The sequence below is a fragment of the Typha latifolia genome, chromosome 1 (genome assembly GCF_019914945.1).
Source record: "Typha latifolia isolate L0001 chromosome 1, TyphaL0001v2, whole genome shotgun sequence".
NCBI classification, from domain to species: Eukaryota; Viridiplantae; Streptophyta; class Magnoliopsida; order Poales; family Typhaceae; genus Typha; species Typha latifolia.
The window spans coordinates 9,636,306-9,658,866 of NC_133086.1; the positions used below are offsets into that span (position 1 = coordinate 9,636,306).

At 35.7% G+C, this 22,561-nt stretch overlaps 2 protein-coding genes across 3 annotated transcripts in view; one reads left to right on the plus strand and one right to left on the minus strand.

Annotated features, from left to right (window-relative positions):
* Window positions 1-2,540, plus strand: part of LOC140784545 (calcium-transporting ATPase 5, plasma membrane-type-like) — a 48,846-nt gene extending 46,306 nt beyond the window's left edge. The window contains exons 30-35 of the mRNA XM_073132026.1: window positions 381-426; window positions 536-670; window positions 1,337-1,444; window positions 1,521-1,612; window positions 1,960-2,057; window positions 2,163-2,540. Of these exons, the coding sequence (XP_072988127.1) occupies window positions 381-426; window positions 536-670; window positions 1,337-1,444; window positions 1,521-1,612; window positions 1,960-2,057; window positions 2,163-2,194 (511 nt within the window). The 3' untranslated portion in view covers window positions 2,195-2,540. The remainder of the gene's footprint in view (window positions 1-380; window positions 427-535; window positions 671-1,336; window positions 1,445-1,520; window positions 1,613-1,959; window positions 2,058-2,162) is intronic.
* Window positions 2,541-3,758: 1,218 nt separating this feature from the next.
* On the minus strand, window positions 3,759-22,367 carry LOC140784554 (uncharacterized). Of its 2 annotated transcripts, none has more exons than XM_073132038.1 (13): window positions 21,947-22,367; window positions 20,094-20,206; window positions 19,872-19,987; window positions 16,551-16,580; window positions 16,276-16,418; window positions 13,097-13,273; window positions 12,876-12,939; window positions 12,669-12,776; window positions 12,075-12,228; window positions 10,857-10,946; window positions 6,900-6,955; window positions 5,731-5,788; window positions 3,759-4,367 (listed from the first exon to the last, which is right to left on the minus strand). In XM_073132038.1, exons 2-13 carry the CDS (start codon window positions 20,173-20,175, stop codon window positions 4,075-4,077), a joined length of 1,371 nt encoding a protein of 456 aa, XP_072988139.1. In that variant the 5' UTR covers window positions 20,176-20,206; window positions 21,947-22,367; the 3' UTR covers window positions 3,759-4,074. The 2 variants fall into 2 exon arrangements, with proteins under 2 accessions (XP_072988139.1, XP_072988147.1); XM_073132046.1 differs by having other exon boundaries at window positions 13,097-13,268; window positions 21,947-22,303.
* Window positions 22,368-22,561: the final 194 nt, after the last annotated feature.

Consider the following 22,561-nt stretch of genomic DNA (forward strand, 5'->3'; position numbering starts at 1 on the left):
TTAGGTCATATGGAGCAAAGAAACTCTATCAGTTCGTCGGCGATGCCTTAGTGTAAATATAAAAGCCTATGTAGTTGTGCATCCTGTAAACCATACCCCAGCTATCAAGATTTCTCCTACTTTAAATATTTGAAAAGCATGTCTACCTTCTTGCTTGGTCCTTCCAATCATTTTTCTATACCCAGCAGGCTAGAAGGAAGCAGCTACATGTTGATTCAGACATGTTGGTTGACATTTGGTTGAGCTCTCATTTTCCCTGTCCAAATATGGCACTTAGGAGATGTTATTCTTCTTATATTATGCATTATATTATTGCAGATTCTTTATGCTTACATGCACAATTTCTTCTGAATACTGATAATGATTCACTTACTCTGAAGGGAACCTCTCATAACAAATATAATGTGGCGAAATTTATTCATACAGGTGAATCTAAATTTATATGTAGAAGACAAGCATGCATGCAGTCTTCATATTTGCAGACTGCATTTCTTAAAACCAGTTTCCTCATCTGATTTTATGAATGTAACTGCAGGCTGTTTATCAGGTGACCATCCTCCAAGTTTTTAACTTCAGAGGCAGGACCATACTACATTTGAACCATGAAAGTCGAGATCATGCTGAGAAAGTGAAGAATACCTTCATCTTTAATACATTCGTTCTATGCCAAGTATGTAAGATAATTTGCACTTCATGTCTTAATGTTAAACCAACATCTCACCACCAAAGAATTCATTTACATCTTTTCTTGGCATATTCATTCTTCATTTAAAAAGTCATCTGGCTTTGAGATCAAAAGCTTCTTAGAGCAGAAAGAATCTTAATTTAGCTGGAAGATCCTTTCGTCCTCATATCCACCATGAGAGTCTATAGAGGCATTTCTGGGACACTCACGTTATGAAAGATTTTCCCTTCCCCAATATATTTATTTCGATTTTGCCTATGTACACCCTTCAAAAATCCCTTATCTGCGTTTATATCCCTCTTCCCGAAATTGTGTACCCTAGAAATGGTATTCATGCGGATACCACTTAAAGTTCCTCTAGAATAAACTCATGTTTTTATAATTGATTCGATCCCTCAATCCAATTAGGGAAAACACCTAGAAAAGATTGCTTATTTGCGAAATTGTTCCTTGGATTTAGTTGCATTACTATGTCACCCCATGAGATGTCTGACCATTTGTGTTGGTTCTGATGGGAGTCATTGCTTTGTATTAGCTTTTCATTCTACTTTTAAGATCCTTTTGTTTCTCATGGGATGCAGTGCTTTTTAAGTTAAATTTGTAAGTTTAAAATGAGATTTTTATTCTTTCATGACTTCTTTGTATTATTAGATCTTCAATGAGTTCAATGCTCGAAAACCAGATGAAAAGAATGTCTTCAGAGGAGTCACAAACAACAAGTTCTTCATGGGCATAATAGGGATAACCTTTATATTTCAGGTAACTAGATCTTGCACAGGTGCTAAAAGTTTCTTTGTTATCTGTGATTCCAGTAACAAAGCTGCTCTTTTGGTAGGTCTTGATTATCGAATTTCTTGGGAAATTTACTTCAACTGTGAGGCTTAACTGGAAGCTGTGGCTGGTTTCAATTGGCATTGGCCTTGTAAGGTATGAGTGTATGACCTTAATTGTTCTCTTTCAGCCACTAGTAATCTTGTTCCTTATGTGTCTTGAAATAAAACTATGAAGTTTAACATTTGTTGAACACCATAATCATTCCTGGAGGAGTTCTATTATTCTCCCAGTTTCATGGTTATGTATTGCACCTTCAGCTGTGTCAGTTGTGACCTGAAACTGTTAGCAGTGGAAATTTAAAAGATGAACCACGATGTTAGTATCGAAGCCCGTCCATAGGAGCATGTTAGCTCTTGACTGGAAATTATCCTCACAAGTTTGGGTTATTTACCTGCTTCTTCACATTTGGAACGAGCCAAAATGATTTTCTCTTATTTCAGTTGGCCTCTTGATCTTGCGGGAAAGCATATTCCAGTCCCCAATATTCCTTATCTGGAATGTTTCAGCCAGTGTTTTCGTAGGAAGAATCCATCCCAAGGTACTCTTTCCTGCACAGGGCAACATAACGTCAAGCACTTGTTGTATATCAGGAACAAAAAATAATTGGGTTAGATCAACATGTTCATGTATCTCACTCTTGCAGATGAAGAAGCTGAGAGGCTGGAAAGCACATAGATCTGAGATGGAGCAGGTGGACAGTGTGAATATGTTGCTAGCTAACAAGTTGCTATGAATTTCTTAACATACTGACGGTAGCCGTACGCCTAACTCCGTATGTTGGTTGAACTTTAATATGCAGCTGATATCAGATAGATACAAATGTAAGTACAAGTACATGTTTCGTACTTGTAACAAACACCTAAACTGAGTTCTGCGTTCTTTCAACAATTAATCATGAGAATTATCGTTAGTATCTATATAAATCTTATGAGCAATCTGTTGTCAGAATTGCCTAAAGACTGGTCGTTATTTGTAAACATGCTTTATCTTATAATGACAGAACATCTCCTGTGGTTTTTAACTGGTTACCATTGCTAAGCTGTAATCGATGAATTCCTAGTGCAATCAACGTAAAATATTGAACACCGGTGAGTCGAGAGCAGTACAAGCATACATTGTGTTGGAATCAAGAGCTTGACATTCTTTTTGCTCGACTTTAAACCATTCTAATATTGGATGAATTTGGCATTATGCATGCAGATTTACTACTTATAGCCATTTTACATGTACTCAACTCAAAATTGTTATTCGAGGAGAAGTTTCTCAGGACTCTGTAGTTTATCTACAGTAAATGAATGCTGTATTTTGAGCCCATGGGATCATTAAGCTAAATCTCATGATTCTAATATGTTCTTTCCTAGATTAGGCATGGACTACAGCAGTTGAGTCTCATGCAGGAAGGTAAGCATTCTTGTAGAAACTGTATACGATTTATTGATGATTGTTTGAATCCAGCTACCAAAATAGTTACTGCTATGCAAAGGTTAAGTGCTCCCTTGTAAATGGAAACAAAATAATCCACTCATGATCAATCACCTCGTCAGAATGAAGCCTCAATGCTCAGAGCTCCAGATTTCTAGAAGTGTTTATAGTTTCTACCATCTTCCTTCTTTCCTTTTCCTTATTTTTGGATAAAAGTGCGGCCCATGAGTTGATTGATTAGCAAATGCAAACAGAAGTATGGAAAGGGGATTATAAGAAAGAAATATCAGAGAAGAAAACTGGTAGTTTTAGTGTGGAATTGCTCATTATAATTTGATTTAATCTGTTTATGACCTGACTTGCCAATCAATTAATGACCCAATAATCAAAAATATATATGGAACTGCTATAAAGGGAACGACCTTCCGAGTCAAAGCAGCTTGAAAACAAAACCGGAACCGCAATTTTCAACTGGAGAAACAAACCAACTCCAAGAGACAACTCACAAGTCCAGCAATCCAAACCTATAGCTATGGGAGGAAAGAGATTATGTCTAATTTATGAAATATAAGAACATCATTTTAAGTAGACAGAATATTCTACTTCTTATTTTATCAAAGTTAAAACTTTCTCCTGATTTGTTTTTGCAACAAAGAGGGGCTCGATTAATAAATAATTAAAAGAGAACTTTATTTGTAATATAATAGGGCATTATTTAAAAAATGTCCGATAATAATAAAGAGGCTCAGCGACGCTACCACATACAAAGTATCTGGGGATGGAAGAATAATGATACAATTGCAACAGGTGATCCTGATTGTGGGAAATATCTGGGTCTTTATAACTGAAAATGCTCGGTAAACATTGTGAGAGAAAAGCTATAAATATCAAAACTTCCCTTAAAGGAATAAACATTTCTAGTTATACACTCATTTATCATTTTCAAACAAAAAAAGAACATAAAATTAAAATGCTCTCTCAAATCGCTTCCAGGATTGCTGCCCAGTTGTCTAGATTTCCAACCAATGCTTATGGATATTCATGTATACCAGCTTCTGAGAATACAATCCACAGCTTCCTGCTCAATTTTGGTGTCAACCTAGTCTTCATAGCAGTGAGATATCAACAAGTTATCATGCGCCACTCTTTCCGAGAGACTGTTTTTTGCTCTTCTGCTTACTCTTTTTGCTCCGATCTCCTGCTGGTTTTCTTTTTTTCGAAGCTGGCAGTTCGTTGCTATCTTCAGGTTCTACAACTTCACTTACTTGATCGTCATCTTTGACCTTTGTTTTCTTTTTCTTTGCACTGTCTTGGTTTCGCCTCTTATTCTTGGACTTGATTCTCTCATGTTCTAATTCATTGACAATTTCACCATCATGGGCAATTGCTTCCTGACTTGGCTTCTTAGCATCAGTCACTCCGGATTCTGAAGAAAATGAAAAGATAGCAAATGATCAGATGATGGTCTCCAGACTCTCATATTCTGCTTATGTGAATATTGCATGGTGAGATGGGGCCACCCAGCCATCCTATTAATACAAGCTATTGGAGACAAAAAATACTTAATAGGATCAAACTCCATTAAAGAGAAAAGTTTGTGATAAATCTTAGGACCAAGTGTGGTCAACCTTGAGGTATGTGTACTAAACACTCTTACCAACAAGAGACCTGTTAAGTGGTGAAAAGAGTTACCTTTTCTTTTCTTTTTTTTTAATCTTTCTTTCCTTCTCCTTTTTCTTTTTCTTCATGTGAAACCCTATTCTTCTAATGGCAGATCTCATACAAAATAGGAGAAACAACCTGAAAAATCAAACTCCTACAATGTAGATCTTTGGAAATGATGATATAAGGCTCTAAAACACAGAGACAACAAAAGAAAGTCAACATGAAAATGTGGTACTCCTTTACATCTGCTTTTAAACTTGTCATCTCCAATTGACGTTGGAAATTTTAGATTGATGCTACACAAGCTTGTTTCATTGGTCTCTACCCATCATATTTTAAGTCATGGAACCTTACTGATAACCTTCCTAAGAAAAATACTGCTGCTAATTCAATGATTCACCATAAGTGATACTCCTAGAGGAGGCATTACCTTAGAATAATGGATACCTGCACACAAGTGTTTGAGATAACTTAAAGTGAAACTAACATGACGAATGTAAAATAAAAGGAAAAATAAGTATACGATATGCTCGGGCTCAACTCATTTATATCCAAGCCAAGCCTAAGTCTGAGTCGAGCCCGAGCCGAGCTCGAGCTACTCGTTTATTTTGATAGCTTATATAACATGTACACGAATACGGATATAATATGACACAAATATGTTGATACAACAAATCTTAAAAAATATACAATATGATTAGGATAGGTAGCTCATAAATTTTAATTGGTTTTTTGATGGGTTTGATTTCCCCTTTTCGTCTGGTTTTTGTTTCTCTGTTCTTCGTGGTGGTTGGCCAATATTGTTTCACGCTTGTCTCAGCCATTTCAGGATTCAAAATGAGCAAAACCCACCCAGGACTACTTAACCAAAAGATGCACGGACTGTCGGGATATAATATTACAGAATAGTCTTGTGTTTTTCCATTGTCAATGAATATTAGAACTAGTCAATCAACTTATTCATGCTTCTTTCTTAAAATTCTATGTAAAAGCTTAAAAAAAGGACAGCTAAACTGAAATGTGAGTTTGGCTCGTACGAGTTACAGTTCAGAGTAAATAGCAAAAAGAAGGCTGTGAATGCTTAAACTAGAATGGACGAAAAAAGAAGAAAGAAAACCATTTACCTTCACCAGAGAAATGTGAATCAATCACTACATTTGTCAGGTTCTGCTTGAGGAAGACCTGCTCTCAACCATAAATGAAATTAATGTATAGGAGAAGAAACATATTAACAAAAGAAAACTAAAGGTGAATAATCTGCAAACATGACGAACTATCATTCTTCATCATGAATCAATTATACATGACTCCAGCAAGTTAAGTTCAGAATGCCCTGGAAATCTAATTACTAGAAATCTAACTTTGAGAACATGATATATGAACAGCATGCAGAAGAGAAATTAAGACCACAAAGATCAGTCGTCCCAGGGCAGGACACTCTCACAGTCCCAATAATTCATGGTAATGGGAGAGCAAGATGTATGCAACCTTTCAAATCATGACACTCCATTACTTGATTTTCATAGATGGCTTATAACATTATAGATTATATTTTAGCTCCATATCCAAATAAATAGATGATATTTAATATAGTATTGCAAAAAAAATTTGTCATAAACACCTCTCAAAAACCTTGATTACTTTGAATTGGAAAGACAGAATAATTTCTGATAGAAAAGATATTAATCATCTATCAGGTTTTTACCGCAACAAGCAGCATTTACTGCATTCATCAACAGTAAATAATACTACAAAAGAAGTGACGGATAAAGCTCATGACAGACAGACAGTTCCATCAACAAATGGCATCTCTGTGTCAAATCAACACAGGCAGCAATCTGAGCCATAAATATAGATATTTACATAGAATTTTATGGGAGGGAAAGAAAAGATTTTCATTAAGAAGATCCAAAATATGAGGCTCTGTTGTTGCTCTTCATGGTGCAGAGTCAAGAGAAAGTTAAAAAGAAATTGAGTACTCAATTTCTCTATCTGGCAATTTTTCGAAAGTGTAATCCTACCTGCAAATCCTAGCCCAGAAGTGGGGGGGGAACATGGAAGTCTACAGATAAAGAATGATTTTGCTATCACTGTTAAAACATCCAAAGAAATAAGGTCTGTTGAACTACCCATGTTGTCAATGACTCAGTAATCAGTATCTATGGAAAAGGAAGATTTTTTAGACATCAAACTACTAAAGTACAAATCATAGACATGAAAAATCTGATATCTGTTTGGTTTAGAAATACAATAATTTTCATTGATCTAAGCAGTAAAAGTAAATCTGACATACTGCCGAAAGAAGTTGTCGAGTCTTTGCATCCCAGAATCGCAGATAGCTGTCAAGTCCTAAAACAACACAATTAGCTACTTAGTTCCCAAGAAGCGACTTTAAGCTCATGAATCTATATCATAAAATTAAGCCATCTTATCATTAAGTGCTTATAGAATAAAGCTGCACCCACTTGTGACTAGCATGACAGTGTGACTAAATACTGAAGCTAGAATAGCAGACTATTTGTATCAATCTTGTCAAACATTTCTTACAAAGAAAACAACAGAACACACAGCATACACTTATATAGTCAGACAACTCATGTGTGCCAAGATCCAAGAAAAGAAGGAAGAACCTTTACTTTTTACCTGCTGTTACTGGTAACCAATTCAGAAACATCCCCAAAACAGAATGAGTTAAAATAGATGTCAAGAGGTGACCAAGGATAAAGAAACATTCGTTAAGACAAAAGGCAGTTTCAGTTAAGGCTGGTCAATATTTTAAGAAACTGTAGGTGGTAGGCAGTAGACAGCCAGCCAGGGATCGCCTAGCACCTAATTGCACGTAACTATCGACTGCCGAAAAAGAAGATATGTAATGGCCGTATTGATCATATCGGTTATTTCGCCAATCAATATCAGATTTCAGTATCAGACTATTTATTAATTATATTAAATTCTCAAAAATTATTTTGAAATACAGAAAATACTCAAAATTTTAGAAATTAATAATAGATATATATAATCATGGATGGCCGTGCCGACCGGCACGGGGCGTGCCGGCGGCGTACCAGCATGTGGCACAAGGGGTGCCGCACGGCACCCCTCCTAATAGCTTCGCCATCGACCTCGTTGTTGTTCGCCCGAGCTCGCATCGGGTGCCCTAGCCGAGGGAGGGGAAGAAAGAGATCGAGAGGGAGAGAGAGAGAGAGAGAGAGAGAGAGAGAGAGAGAGAGAGAGAGAGAGGTTTATCGGTTAAAACTTAAGTTGCAAATCCAGATCTGAATCCGCAACTTAAGTTTTAACCGATAAACCCTCTTTCTCTTTGCAACTTAAGTTTTAACCAATAAACCCTGTCTCCCCTCCCTCGGCTAGGGCACCCGACGCGGGCTCATGCGAGCGGCGACAGCAACCGGGAGCGGCGACAGCAACCGGGAGCGGCGACGGCCAAGGTGGTATATTTTTCTCTCCTTTTGCCGTGTCGTGCCGACAGGCGGTCGGCACGGCCATCGTTGTATATAATAACTTTCATATAAATTAAAAAATTAAAAAAGTACTACTCTTTCCCACTCACTCTCTCTCATTAATGAAACAATTCTCTCCCACTATCCCTATTGCTCTCCCTCCCATCTTTTTTATTCTTTCAATCACTCCCTCTTTGTTCTTTCTCAAGCCTCTCCTCTCATCTATCTTTCTTTCTCAATCACTTAAAGCATCCCTCTTTCTCCCCCTCTTGTTCTCTGTTACTGTAGCAAAAGGACTGCTACAGTAACAGAGTCAAAGAGAGGGAGGAAGAGAATGAAACAAAAAGAGAGGAGATGGTAGCGAGAGAGAGGGAGTGGAGGACTCGGATAAAAAGAGAGAATATAGAAGAAAAAAAACAGAAGATAAAAGGAAAGAAAAACATACTCAAACTCGTCGAAGGTGGTAGCCGGATCTTCATTAGAGGAGCTTGTCGAACATCAACCGAGGCCTGATTCGCCTTCGATGGCTTGAGAGAGAAAGAGAAAAGCTTTCTCTATCATCCTACATCTCGGGTCAGGATCAGAATCGGTTATCGCCAATCCCCATATTGTGATCCATGCTACTAAGCTTTCGTTGCGGGCTTGGAAACATTTAAGTCTGCAAGCCCAATTAAATCTACAAGCCCGGTTAGGTCCACAATAGCTTTACTAAGATTCTTTTTCTTCTTGGAAAGAAGTCCGTGGATCTACTAAACTTTTTTTGCGGACTTAGTAACATTTAAGTCCTCAAGGCCGATACTAAGCTTTCGTTTTAAGTAAATTAGAATAAGAGTGTCATTTTTACCTTTGATATGACATAAAAATGTAGAAAAAAAAATCTTTCATTTGGAGTAAACTGAGGATGTGAGAGATTAATTATCTTCGATGTGACAAAAAAAGTATAAAGAATATTTTTGGAGAAAAATTAAGGATGTCATGTAAATGGACTAAAATATTATTATTAAATTTGTAAAAAGTCAAATGCACATCAGTTCAGGGATAAATCTGTAATTTGAGAATTTATTTTACTAGGAATTAAAAAAGAATAAAAGGAAATTATGCTTATAAAGGATAACCATAACCTAATTAGTGGATTAAGATCATAGTCAGAAGGATCGACCGATCTCAATCTAGGCTCGATCCTAGTTAATCAATTGGGATCCGACAGGATTGGCTTCGATCAGCTGACCTAGATTCAGATCAAGATCGATAGGTTGGAATTAACCAGACCAGATCCATAACTAATTTGACTTGTATACGATGAGGGGACATCAATTATTGATGTCCCAATCCATCATAGTCTTCCTATTCCCACTCTCTCGTTCACTTTTTCACTCTCTTTTTTCCTTCCCTACTATATAACCATTGTTTCTTCGACGGAGAGATCTAGCTCTGGCGACGTAGATTCAACTCCGGCAAACTCCAACAACCTCGGGTATGTAATTTTTAATTTTATGCTTTCTTTCTCTCAGTTTTTTTCATTTCTTTCACTTTCTCTTTCTTCTACTTCTTCACTGCACAACAATTTTTTTTTCTTTTTTGTTTGGTTTCCGAGACTCCTGGTGTTACAAGCCTTACGACAAAGTTTGACAAAATCGAACCGATGGATACATATCTTGATAAAAAGAAAATATCGTACACAAACCACTATCAAGACAGCTCTCAAAAAAATAAAAAATATAAAAAACATATTAGCAAGGTCATCTTTAAATCCTTCTTTTACAATTATATTTCTTTCAATGTAGCTAATAGTCTCTATTATCATACTAAAGTGGATGTTATTTACTCAATTAAGTCTGGTGTTTCACCTTCTAATTCAAAAGATATTATTACTAAATATCTTGAATCAGAGATAAATAAGTTTCACTCATATTGAGACATTTAAAAAGTTTGAAAAAAAAATTAGTTGTGGAAGAAAATCAAACAAAAGAAAGAAAAATCATGGTGCAATGAAGAAGAAGAAAAAGAAGAAAAGAGAAGAAAAAAGAAGAAAGTGGAAGAAATAACTGGGAGAGAAATAAAGAAATAAATTAAAAAATTATAGACCGGAGTTCGTCGGAGTTCGCTAATCCCGATCCGGCCAACCATGGGTGTATCCATTAAGTCAAGAAACATCCTTAGAAGCCTTTGAACTATGAAATTGCTTTATTATCATAAGGTCATGGCAGTAAGAAACAGGAGCATTAAAATAATACGACACGATACTTTCAAAGTTCAATAATATATGGCTGCACATACTTTCAAAGTTCAATAATATATGGCTGCACAAGGCCAAGTGTTGGCATGACAGATTGCCAGAAGTTCCCCATGGTTATCAAACATTTATTGGGACATGCTACCATTGCACATAAGACAATCAAACAAGACAATCGAAGGGATTTGAGACTGTATGAAGCAGAAATAGAATGACAGTGCATGAGGCTCCAGTGAACGGGAGCTAGGGAGGGAAAGATATAAGCAGCCTTACCCTTATTGTAGGACAAGGAGGTTTCTATTTTGCAATGATCACTTGGGTACTAGGAGGAAAGACTTATAGTCCAACTAAGTGACAGCCTCGTACAATCACAAGTCAAAAGAAAGAAGAATATCACACTGTGTTATGCTACCAGAAGAGGATCACATGGTATCGAAATTACTTGTACTATACAATTTAAAATGAATAACAAGGAAAACATTCTAGACATTATATAAGAAAGGATCAGATATCTAATGCATCTAAAGAGTTATGAGTCATATGAAGAATAGGGAATCACCACATGATGCTATTACAGGTAACTCTGGATGCCTGGCTATTGATCTAATGCTTCCACAACACTTTCCAACATAGCATCCAAGCAATTTTCCTGGAAAATGGTGAACTTAAGTTACAAGTTTGCAATTAACCACATTGATCAGCAAGCACTTTACATGACGGAACAATTAATTACTTAATAGAAAACATATAATATTCTGACTGCAAAAACTCAACATTTTGAATTTTTGATATGTTGTTTAATCAGTAGACTAGCTGATGAGGAATATGAAATAGGCCATAATAATAGAATTGTAGAACACACCACAATATCACATTGTTAGCTCGTATTTAAGCTATAATAAAACTTCTGCAACATCACCAGGTTTGAAGTAAATAATATCTCAAATTGAGTTCCGGATATCTTAGAGAAAAGCTTAATTAGCTAAATATCACAAAATAAAGTTCACCAAGGCATACCTGATATCATTAAACAAGCTTATCCATCTAAACAAGTTTGTTTTACGATCTCAAGTAGATGCTGGACTATGGTTTCGGCTGCTTACATATTGGTCTTTTGTTAACATATAAAAAGTTCTCTTTGAGACAAAATGAGTTATTTTATCTTATGCACCTAGGATTGTACCACATTTTATGACAACAGCTATTATCTTCAGTGGCAGGCAGTGTGACCTCATGCTACAAATTCGAACATAGAGCATTTACAATTGATGGGAATAGAAATTAGACAGGACTCCCAAGATTGTGAAGTTTTCTGGGTCAGTTTGTATGATAAAGCTAAATGTCTTGTAACATTATTGTGCTTAAAAAATAATCATTTCATTTATTTCAAATGGGAAAATCTAGCAACATTTTGTATGATTGAATCTACATCCACAAATGATTAACACATGGAATGTTATAGAAAGAATTAAATCATCTCCGGAAATATATTGATAGTTCTCGGTAATAGATAGTAAAAGTAATCATATTATGGTATTATCTATTAAGAATGCCATTGTCATATTTGCTATGAGTACAGAAAGCAAGCATACCCACAGTAGTCAGAGAACCTCTAAAATGTTCCATAGATAATTTACTAATTTTTGACTGATTCAATTCTTCAGTCAACAATTTGCCTGTGATCCATTTAATATTGAAAACTATGGAAGAATACTTATGGTTGTCACAAAAGAAACTTATGGCTGTGTAAGAATATTTCTACCACGTTTAACATTACCTGTTCTCATGTCAAAGGAAGCAAGGTCGCCAGATCCAGTCCCTATATAGACAGTATAGCCATCTAGATCTTCAGTGACTGCCTTTATCGGCGATTCACGAAAATCAATCGAAATAACAGGTCTTCTTTGGGCAGAAATATCATAAAGACGAATCTGAAACAGATACCCTTACTACATAAGAATACTCATTTATAAAATTCTTAGAGGGAGATGGATAATGAAGACATGAAACAAAAGTTTCCATTAATTATGTGAATCTAGAAATATTCACATCAAGTAGTGGACAAGCAGAAGGCAAAGTGAGGGCTACAATACTATCCAGTAAGAATTTTCAGCAATTTAATTTGCTAAAAGTGACAAATAGACTCTATTTACAATAGATCAACAAGTCAAACTGTTGCATATGCAACCTCTGATTCCAACGAAGAGGTTAAGCAATTGTAGCTTGACACCAAATTACTTGAGGATATTCCACACTAATCCCCATGACCAGGATATCTTGACCCCACAGCTTTCATGTGCTTTATATAGCTTGAAAACATACAGTGTATCTTCTGTCTTGGCACTAAAACCAAAAAAAATTTACACTATACCTGATGATTGTTGGTGCCAGCTACTATTTTACGATGATCATCCTTGTTTAGAAAAGTTGCAGCAGTGAAACATGTTGGAGTGAATATACCCAGGCTGTTAGATGGAGGCTTCAAAGAGGCCGAGGTCACACATTAAAATCCAATTGACTCAGAAAAAATATGAAAATTTTCCTTTCTGATGTGTACTAGAACAAAGAGAAGGCTTACAGATTTAGCAGTCCATGTCTTTGTACAGTTGGCAAGGTCCCACAGATTTACTTCGACACCCTTCCTGAGATAAAAAGGACAACATTCATTATTAAATCTAAGAAGTCAGCCAAGCATTTATATATTTTTTAGTACAAGAGAACTGATTAGGATCATATATCATATGATAAACCTCCTCGAGAATACAGGAGAACATCCAATTCTGATTTGAGCAAACTCACCCTCCAAATAAAGCATAGCTCTCATTCCCGTCCACTGAAGAACATAATATTCTACCAGAATTGCTGATACTCCATGTTTGAGGAGAATCAGTAGGAAAGTTTGCTGCTGAATCTTTCGTTGCAATGGATCTCAAGCATACTTTTCCTTTTTCTGTACATGAAAGTAACACACCTAACCTAATACAGAAAGGTAAAGGCATTGTTATGAGTATTAAGGAATTGTTATGAGTATGTACAAACCATTTTATTATAACACCTCTAAAACTCTATACATGTACAAAGTACAAACCCTGCAAGAGATGACATCACTTAATAATTAGCATAACACCACACAAGTAAATATAATTCTGCTCTTAGTCCCTAAGTTGCCCAGTAGATGGATCTATTTCATTTAATGAGATTTGGATTTAATGCAATAGCCATAATCAACTATCAAATGAAAAAAAAGAAGTTTATTACAAAATGCAGAAAGAAATATAACACAAGACCTTATGTTAAGAGACCCGTCATCTCCATGAAATTTAATTATCCATTGGAGAGATGTTAACAGAATCTAGATGTAATGAGCGAACTAAACAAATTGTTACCTACAATTTTCATCATGTTGAATTGTAATTCAATAAATATATACTTATATAGGATCATAGATAGCTGGAATCAAAGGCTTTATTGTTGTTGCATCTGATGCCAATTACAGCTTTTCAAATGTAGTTAGCTGCATATTTCAGATTGATAAAACCAAATTTCTTCCTTATGAAGGGAACAGAAGGCTGATTTCTACATAATTTTACAAGTAAGTTACAAATTGTTGGTTTTACCAAACCAACAAAATTACCCTAAAGTGTCATACATAATTTTACATGTATGTTACAAAACTTTGTTGGTTTTACAAAACCAACAAAATTACCCTGAAGTGTCATCCATGGTCAGTCATTCCCTAACAACTAGCTAATGTAGGATGCTACACCCAACTAGCTAATGTAAGAAGCTACAGATGTGGAGTGAGTTACACAACTTTGCTACTTGCACCAAGTAATCAAGTAGCAACATTAATTCAAGGCTGGTATGTTCCTGAGTAGGATCAGCAGAAACAAATCAGGGCCAATGCATTCAAGCCAGTTTCGGTCAGATCAGGTTCGATTATTTCGGCCAAAACAGCCCAATAAGAGTTGTTTAAATATTTAGGTCGGATCCAAAATATAAGACATTGGTAATTGATGTCTCAAACTACTTTCTTTTTAAATTTTTCAATTTATTTTCTCTTTCTCCCCTCCCATCCCTTCCACTTGACTAAGCTCATCCAACGAGCTCCTCTAATGACTCCGCACTATGGTGAATTCAGGTGAGTGTTTTTTTTTTCTTTTGTTCTTTTTTCCATTTCATCTCTTTTTCTCCCCCTCTTTCTCCCTCTTTTACTATTATAGAACATCAGTGGAGAGAGAAACCGCTCTCTTAATCTCACCTCTACAACACTATTTTACGATCATAGAATTTTATCAAACCCAACTCAAAATTCATCATCATTTTGAGTGAACACTTTTTAAAATTTTTAGACTTCATATGTGAGTAATTTTTACTTTTATATGTTTTCTATCATTTTTTATAAATTTTTAGAAATTATCCTACATTTTTGAATAATTTTTAAAATTTTACATATTAAAAAATAGTTTGATACCATATCGGCTGACACCGACAGCTGACATGGCCAACTCTTATCATTTTTTCTGACAACCGATCCCAATTCTGACATTGCCAGGCAAAAATAGTTACTTAATTGTTAGTAAATTCCTAGCAATTAGTTAGAGAATATTACGACGTAAGCAAGACGGAGAGAGGTAGAAATTGCGCAACAATCTACTTCTCCTCTGCCATGTAGTACATATCACATTGGCTTCAAATAGAGAATCCACAGAAGACGAGACTGGAAGACCATCATATAGAACAAAATTAATAAATCACACAAAAATCTGGAGAACTCAATTATGGATACACCTGACCAAAACCATGGCATTTTAGTCACAACATTAGAGCTTCTACCAAAACTAAAATACAATGAATAGTAGCAAAATTCAATATGCAATACATTTATTGAAGATAATCTTACCATAGCTTCCATTACAACACACAGACATAGTTGCCAATAATGGAGATATAAGTAAGCCCACTAAAGCAATAGACAAGCTCCTATTGTGGTCACATCCAGATGAAGCAATCAAGCAACTCTCGTTAAAAAAGTTATACTTCAACTTTGTATACCTTAATGTGGTTAGTCAGCAGTTTCAGACAACACTTAGATGAAGAAACACAAAACTGGGGCAAGTCAGGTAATTTGATTTCAAGCATAGTAAGAGTCAACAGATCAAGTAATAGTTCGTCAACCCTGTTATGTAATCATCAAAATTTCAAGGAGAAAAAAGATTTTACAGTGAACGATTAAAGAAAAACATAATTTATGTCCTTTATTACATCATAGTAGCAGATCAAGAAAATTTATGGTTTCACAATGATGATGCCTTGAATTTTATTGGGCATAGGAAGACGTTAAACAGCACAAGCTATTCTAACAACAGCTTTTTGGAATCATACTACAGCTAAAATTTATGATTAGAAGTTCAAACAAGACTGGATCTTTTTTAGCAGCTAGAACCATTGATGGTTGCCAAACAACCTCTGTCATAAAAAATAATTATTAAAATTATCAGCTTATATGAAAATTATAGAGCTTAAATAGTGTACACAAACCAAATTAGACACCTCACAAATACTAGTTTCACACTTTTAGCTTGCTAAACATTATAGTGCAAAACAATTCCAAACTTGCAACACAAAAGAATTGTCAAAATTAGCAACTAAAACAGTAAAACATAGAGTTTGGAGATACTTTCATGCAAAAGTCCCCAAATTGCTGTAACAATCAACTTTAAATAGGGAATGAGAGATTTCAGTAAAGAATAAAGAGGTACAGACTCGATAGAATATTAGCAAATATGCAATGAAGCCACTCATTGGCATTCAATTTTTCTATTGTACAACAAGAATTTTATAGTATGATTGTTATTTTAATTACTTAGAGAGTACTGTATGAGTGGTGTCATACTACTATAATGCAAAAACATGTATGTTTTTACTTAAGATTGGATAAGTAGAAACATAATAAAAATTTGAACAAAAGAGGTTACATTGAAGATGAATCCAGCCTCCTTGTTCTGAAAAGATGCAACCCAATAAGAGGATCATCCTCTGAAACATGATCGCTGGTCCCCAATTCATTAACTTGTATATTGGCCAAAGCATCTCCATTTAAAGGATTCAGAAACTCAATCTATGGTTCAATAAACAGAAATATGTCAGATAAGATAGAAAAGACTGATGAAAGTGTCCAGTATAGGAAAGAGTAAAAAGAATAGAAGAAATAAGCACTTGAACTATTTCATGATTTCAAAGAGTAACTTACCAAACCATTCTTCCGTGCAATAGCCAAAAGCTGCATAAGAGACAAGCCAAAATCATAATCCGACCAAAAGACGTACTTTCCATTTATGGAAAGTTTTAGAAAAATCCAATTAATATGTCAAATTCATTCAAATTGGGTGAAAATTGATATAGGAAAATGTTGGATTAACTACGTTAAACTAAGTTTTGGTTTTAATAATTGAGCTATTGTCAATAAATTAATGTATTTAATTATATGTATTGAATCATGTTTCTACTTGACTATTACTACATCTTTAATAAAATAGGTCAATTACAATATTATTTCAAGATAAAAGACTCTAATATAGGCTTTAATATGCATATTCAAACCAAAAACATGTAATAAAGACCCTAAAAATATATATCAGAGGCATGTCACTGGCACGTAGAGTCGTGCTCACCAAATTTCAACATGGCACATACCTTTAGCACGGCCATCCTTTGTTTTGACCCAGACACATAAAACCCTAATTTATCTTATACTAAACGCACTCGAACAAACTAAATCAAATTTCGAGTTCTACACCGAAGGATATTAGCAAAAAAATACTTTCCTAAAATAGCAAAATTTCGCATTCTACACCAAAGTCTACTAAACTTTTTCTATCACATGTCTAATTTACTTAGAAATTTAAATACGAGACTTGGTAAATAACAAAACCATTGCTGGGATCAATATTTTCAAAGACGGCCGCAAGTGGCGGGCGGTCACCCAACCGCCTAGCGCCAAGGCGAAAGACGGGTGACAAGGCAGTATAGTATTTTCAATTTATAAATATATAAATTAAATCATATATAATATAGAATATTTACTAAATTATTAATATAGTACATATATATATTTTACAAGAGCACTACACCAATAGTATACTAAAATAGTATACAAAAGTTACTAATATAATATACAAATTTTTAATATATAATAATATAGTATATAGAAAATAATAAATAATACCTCCACTAGTGAGACATACCCACTTAGTCCACTGACAATATGACACCCTCTCTCATCTCTATTTTTTCTTTAACTTACACGTCCATTTTCCAACTCTTCATTGGTTCCTCCAGATGAAACCACCATAGAGCTTTCATATCCTTCCAATCTTCTTCATTTTCCATTTTTCACTTCACTTCCCTCAACCAAACTGGTGGGAGTATGAAGAGAGAGAGAGAGAGAGAGAGAGAGAGAGCGAAAGTCAGAGGCCGGTGGCCACCGGTTGGGATGTGAAAAGAGAGCGAGTGAGATTGTGAGAGAGAAATCGCGGCCACCTTCTTCATGCTATTGCTACTTTGCCGCCCGCTTGCCGCTGATCGAGAGGGAGTTTGCCCCATGCCACTTGTCGCTTGCCACCAATCGAGAGAGGAGGTTGGTTTAGGGCTCAAATCATGGGAAAAGGGACATATAGAGGATTGGGAATTTTTTTAAAGGAAAGTTATCAAACCTATTACCCGCACCCGACCCGCTAGCCCGATTAGACCTATTTATTCCGCCGAAGCGAGCTGCTCAGCCCGCCAAGGACGCCACGTCAGCCCAAACGCCATTACATTATCGCATTGCCACTATGCAGGGCAGCCGGTGCTCCACACTGCCAAGGTGGCCGACAAGGCCACCTTTCAAAACACTGGCTGGGGCGTCAACTTCCAATTATGAATTAATAACTTATATAGAAATTTCTCCCCTAAGACTTAATTTAGCAATTTTCAAATTTTCATATAAATCATTGATCTAATCAGGGACTTATATTTAGAAGTCATCGTCCTGATCAGCGGTTATGCTAATGTGGCAAAACAAATATTGATCTATTCAAGTTTTGAAGTGCACTAACCGCGTGAAAAAAAGTTTGGAAAGGCTAGTTTGGTCAAAACTCTGATTTTAAGATCTAAATAATTGAATTTGGTCGAAATCCACTTTAGGTAATAACAACCGTTGGTTCTAATGAATTTTGATCAAAATCACATCTTTTTTTCAAAAATTGTATCTCATTCACTTCTAAGATCTTCAAAACTCGCTTTCCCATTCAAAAGTGAATTCCTTTACCTTTTGATACAAATATCTCTGTAAGATTTGATTACTGATCGTTCTCTTAAATAGATCAGTAGATCAGATTTTAATATTGGATCTTTGAGTAGACCGAATTTCCCTTTTTCTTCTCAAACATCAATTACCTAATATATGTGTGTTCAATATTCAAAAAAAGATGCAAAAAGAGGAGTTGATTTTAGCAGTAAATGAAAAATAACTTAAAAACAAAGTAAAATATATATAGCGGTTAATAGCATAAAAAATGCCAAAAAGGGGAAGGACTATACAAATGAACAGTAATCTGTAAATGCACTATCACTTTGTAATGATCAAGTGTGTGAGCATGGCCAAGTTCATACTTCTATCCGCTTTACATTATCTTCCATTAAATCTGCATACAATGATACAAGTCCAATAATACTAGGAGTAACAAAGATAGTAATTTTCTCAGTCTCTGTACCTTCTCCATCACATAATTTAAGTGACAAAATATAAATGTCAATCCCCTTTCTTCATATTATCCAAGATCATTAATCATCCGTCTATATCTATTTTCTCCCTATTCCTCCTTTTGCCAATGATCAGATGGCATAGAAGTTCTTTAACATATTATCTTGAAAAACTTAATTTTTTCTCCTATGAGTAAAACATTCCAGTTTCCACAACTGAATGCAGATCCTAAATATAGTAATGTATATCAATGAAGCTGATACCACTCAGATCAAGCAAACAGGAGAAGGACATGCTTACGAATTTTCTGTGTCAAACTTCTCAAGTTCGTGAGATGCTAAATCTTCAAAAAAATTAAGGGTTCAAGAACTAACTTTTTGATAGGTCTATGATATCAAAAAAAAATTCTTTTTTCCCTCAGAATACCAATAAAAGTATAGTATTCCAGAAAAATAGTGATGTATAGGCAATATGAGATGCTAAGCCCTGAAGGAACTGCAGCTAAAATGATGAACCCAACCAATAACTTCCCAAGCTCACTTCCCACCAATATGCAAGTACAGTTTTGCTCTTTTTATCTCCCCTATTTGCAAAAGATTTTCTTATGATGTTTAGCGCAAATAAATTAGTTCATTCCGAGATCCAAATTTTCCTATGTTCTAGGTCTCAATAAATAGATCCCTAGCAACTTCTACAACCAAAGAACATGAAATTAAAAACTTATCAACTCTCCTTTCCTCTCACTCCAGAACAAATTGGCAACTAGACAACATTAAGGACTAAGCAACACTTGGAGGCACAACTAGAGACAAAGATTAATGATATTACCGGGTCCTTCTGACGATCAACAAAGGATGCCGCAACCACGCATCGTGAAGCGTCAGGCGGGCCCCATGTCTCAACCACCTTTGGCGTCGCAATGACCTTCCCCCGGGCTTCAATGACTACAAAGAGATATATGCACACATCATCAACTCATAGCACAATAAAAGATAGAAATCAGCAAAGTACACTTTAAACCAACAATCCCTAGGGAAACTAAAGCATCACCTTTAACAAGGCCAAGAACATCCGTGGTTAAAGCTCTCAAAGGAGGGCAACCAAGGCACTCCATTGCACTTGTCCGCGGCATCTGTCCAATTCACTTAAAAACCCTAGTTTACCTAAAAAAACAAACGGCAATTTAATAAAAATTTAGAAGTAGACGATTATGACAGATTTAATAAAAAAACAAAAGGCAATTTTGATCAAGATTTTGAAATTTATTAAATGTTTTGGAAAGTGCCCACAGTATGCAAGTGGTCACCCACCGCATAGTGGGTAGGCAGTATCCAGGTGCCTATACAGTTTAGTTTTTCTAATATATAAAAATAATTATATATGACATATAATATATTATATGAAAAGATTTATTAGTAATAAACCAATATACGTATAAAAGTTGTAAATAAATAACATGGTCAAAATGAAATGCTATCACACATTTGCACTAATTCAAATAATCAAATGATAGTAAATTACAATATTACACAATTAAATAACTCTATTACAGTAACATGATTCACATAATTGGACTAATTACTTTTAGCATCTATGTGACGCACCATACAGAGGTTGGAGGTAGTGGCGACTTGTAGATCTAAAGGAAAAGACTAGTAATAAGTAGAGTGGTGGAGATTCGCAGAAAGAGGAAGGTAAGAGGTGGCGATATGCTAGGGCAGGAGAGAAGGACGATAGGTGGCGGTTGGTGAGAGGGAGAATGGTGACTATCGCAATGTGTGGAGGGGGTTAATGTGCAATGGGAAGGAAGAGGAGAGAGAAGATTGGAGGGTGAGGTAGAGATAGAGAGTGTGTGTGTGTGTACCGCTAATAGGGTGAAAACGGAGCAGATACGGATCGGATAGTGTTCAACCCATATCCAAATCTATATTTTTAGTCCAGATATGGATTCAAATACGGATATTGGATGGATAGCTAAATTTAAAATTGTATCCTAACTAAATAATACGGATAATTTTCAAACACAAGTTGGATAATTTTCGGATATAGATTGAATAATTTTTGGCCACTGATTGGGTCTTAAATGGATACACATTGGATGTTAAATGAATACCTTTATTTTAGACACAATTAATACAAAATACTAACAGTTTCAAAAAAAGTGTCGCCCTTTGCTTATAGATTATCAGAAGTTCAATATATAGCTGAAATACAAACTAGGATGTTTTCAAAAGTCCTGAAACTATTTTAAGATGGATCAATAGTTCCATCTCAGTAAATACTGAATAAAATTAAGATAATTATTTTAACCTGAAGATTAATCAAAGCCTGAAGTCAATTAGCTAGTTTATAACTGATGACCTTAGTTATAAACTAGGCATTTGCTGATATTAAGACCGAAACAAGATAATTTAACTTAAATCAAGATAGTAATTTATTGTTATAAAAGGCAAAATCTTTAATCCATTGAAGCAAGGACTTGTAAGCTGGATAACTGATAACAAGAAGCATGTCCCATCAGTAAAAACCCATGTCCAAACATTTTGGGTACGATCATCTAATTTCCCAGAGTAACTGGCCCGAAGCCCTTCAACAACTTCTTTACTCTACTTAAGGTGAATCATAAATATTGCCTTCACCTTCTGAAGTGTGGCATACACAATTACATTCCCAATTACTTTGGCTATATACCAGGTTTATTAAAATCCACAGGTGAAAGAAACAATGCCGTATGGCAATCATTATAATTAAGCATATAAAATGCATGTTCCTGCTTTGTAGTTGCAAACAAACGAAAAGTATCCTATAACTTTAACAGCTAGATCATCGAGAACTTGCACACTATATAAATCGAAGTCTATACCATGAATCCTCCAAAAATAAGAGGTGTGGTGGTGTAATACCTTTCTATCGTTATCGGTTGGCTTGGTGACGACGAGCTGGAGGAGGGAGGAGGCGGAGCTTGCTGACGCGACGGGGAGTGGAGATGGCAGCGCAGCTTGGTGATGTGATGTAATACCTTCCTATCGTTACCGGTGTGCTTGGTGACGACGAGCTCGAGGAGGGAGGAGGCTTGGCAACAATGAGGCCGAGGAGGGAGGAGGCGGAGCTTGGTGACGCAACGGGGAGTGGAGATGGCAGCGCTGCTTGGTGATGGCGGAGAGGCGATGGCGGCGGAGAGCCAGATAGGTGATGGCGACGGAAGAAGAATTGAAGACGGTGATGGACGATGGAGAGGTTTTTCACTTTTCGGTGGAGGCAGCGGATGAAATGCGATTTGGGGAAAGAGATGGAGAAGACAAGGGTAGGGTTAGTGTTAGTGGTAGTGGTAACTGGTTGGGTTGGGCATTTTATGCGGTTAAATATTTGGATCCGAATCCGACATAATTATATATACTTGTATCTGTATCCGTATCCAGATGGTTTCCAAAAAAATATTCAGATCCAGGTTTTTTCTAAAGAACTATTTATATCTATATTTGTATCCGGATCCGGTAAATTTTTTATCCGTATCCAAT

What these genes read in the sequence shown, in the direction of transcription:
- LOC140784554 (XM_073132038.1), bottom strand. Translation starts at nt 20,175, where the DNA reads ATGCCGCGGACAAGTGCAATGGAGTGCCTTGGTTGCCCTCCTTTGAGA. An exon ending in TGTTCTTGGCCTTGTTAAAG is followed by an intron (nt 19,988 to 20,093) that starts GTGATGCTTTAG and finishes ATCTCTTTGTAG; the next exon opens with TCATTGAAGCCCGGGGGAAG. An exon ending in AGGCTGGATTCATCTTCAAT is followed by an intron (nt 13,274 to 16,275) that starts GTAACCTCTTTT and finishes TTTCTGTATTAG; the next exon opens with GTTAGGTGTGTTACTTTCAT.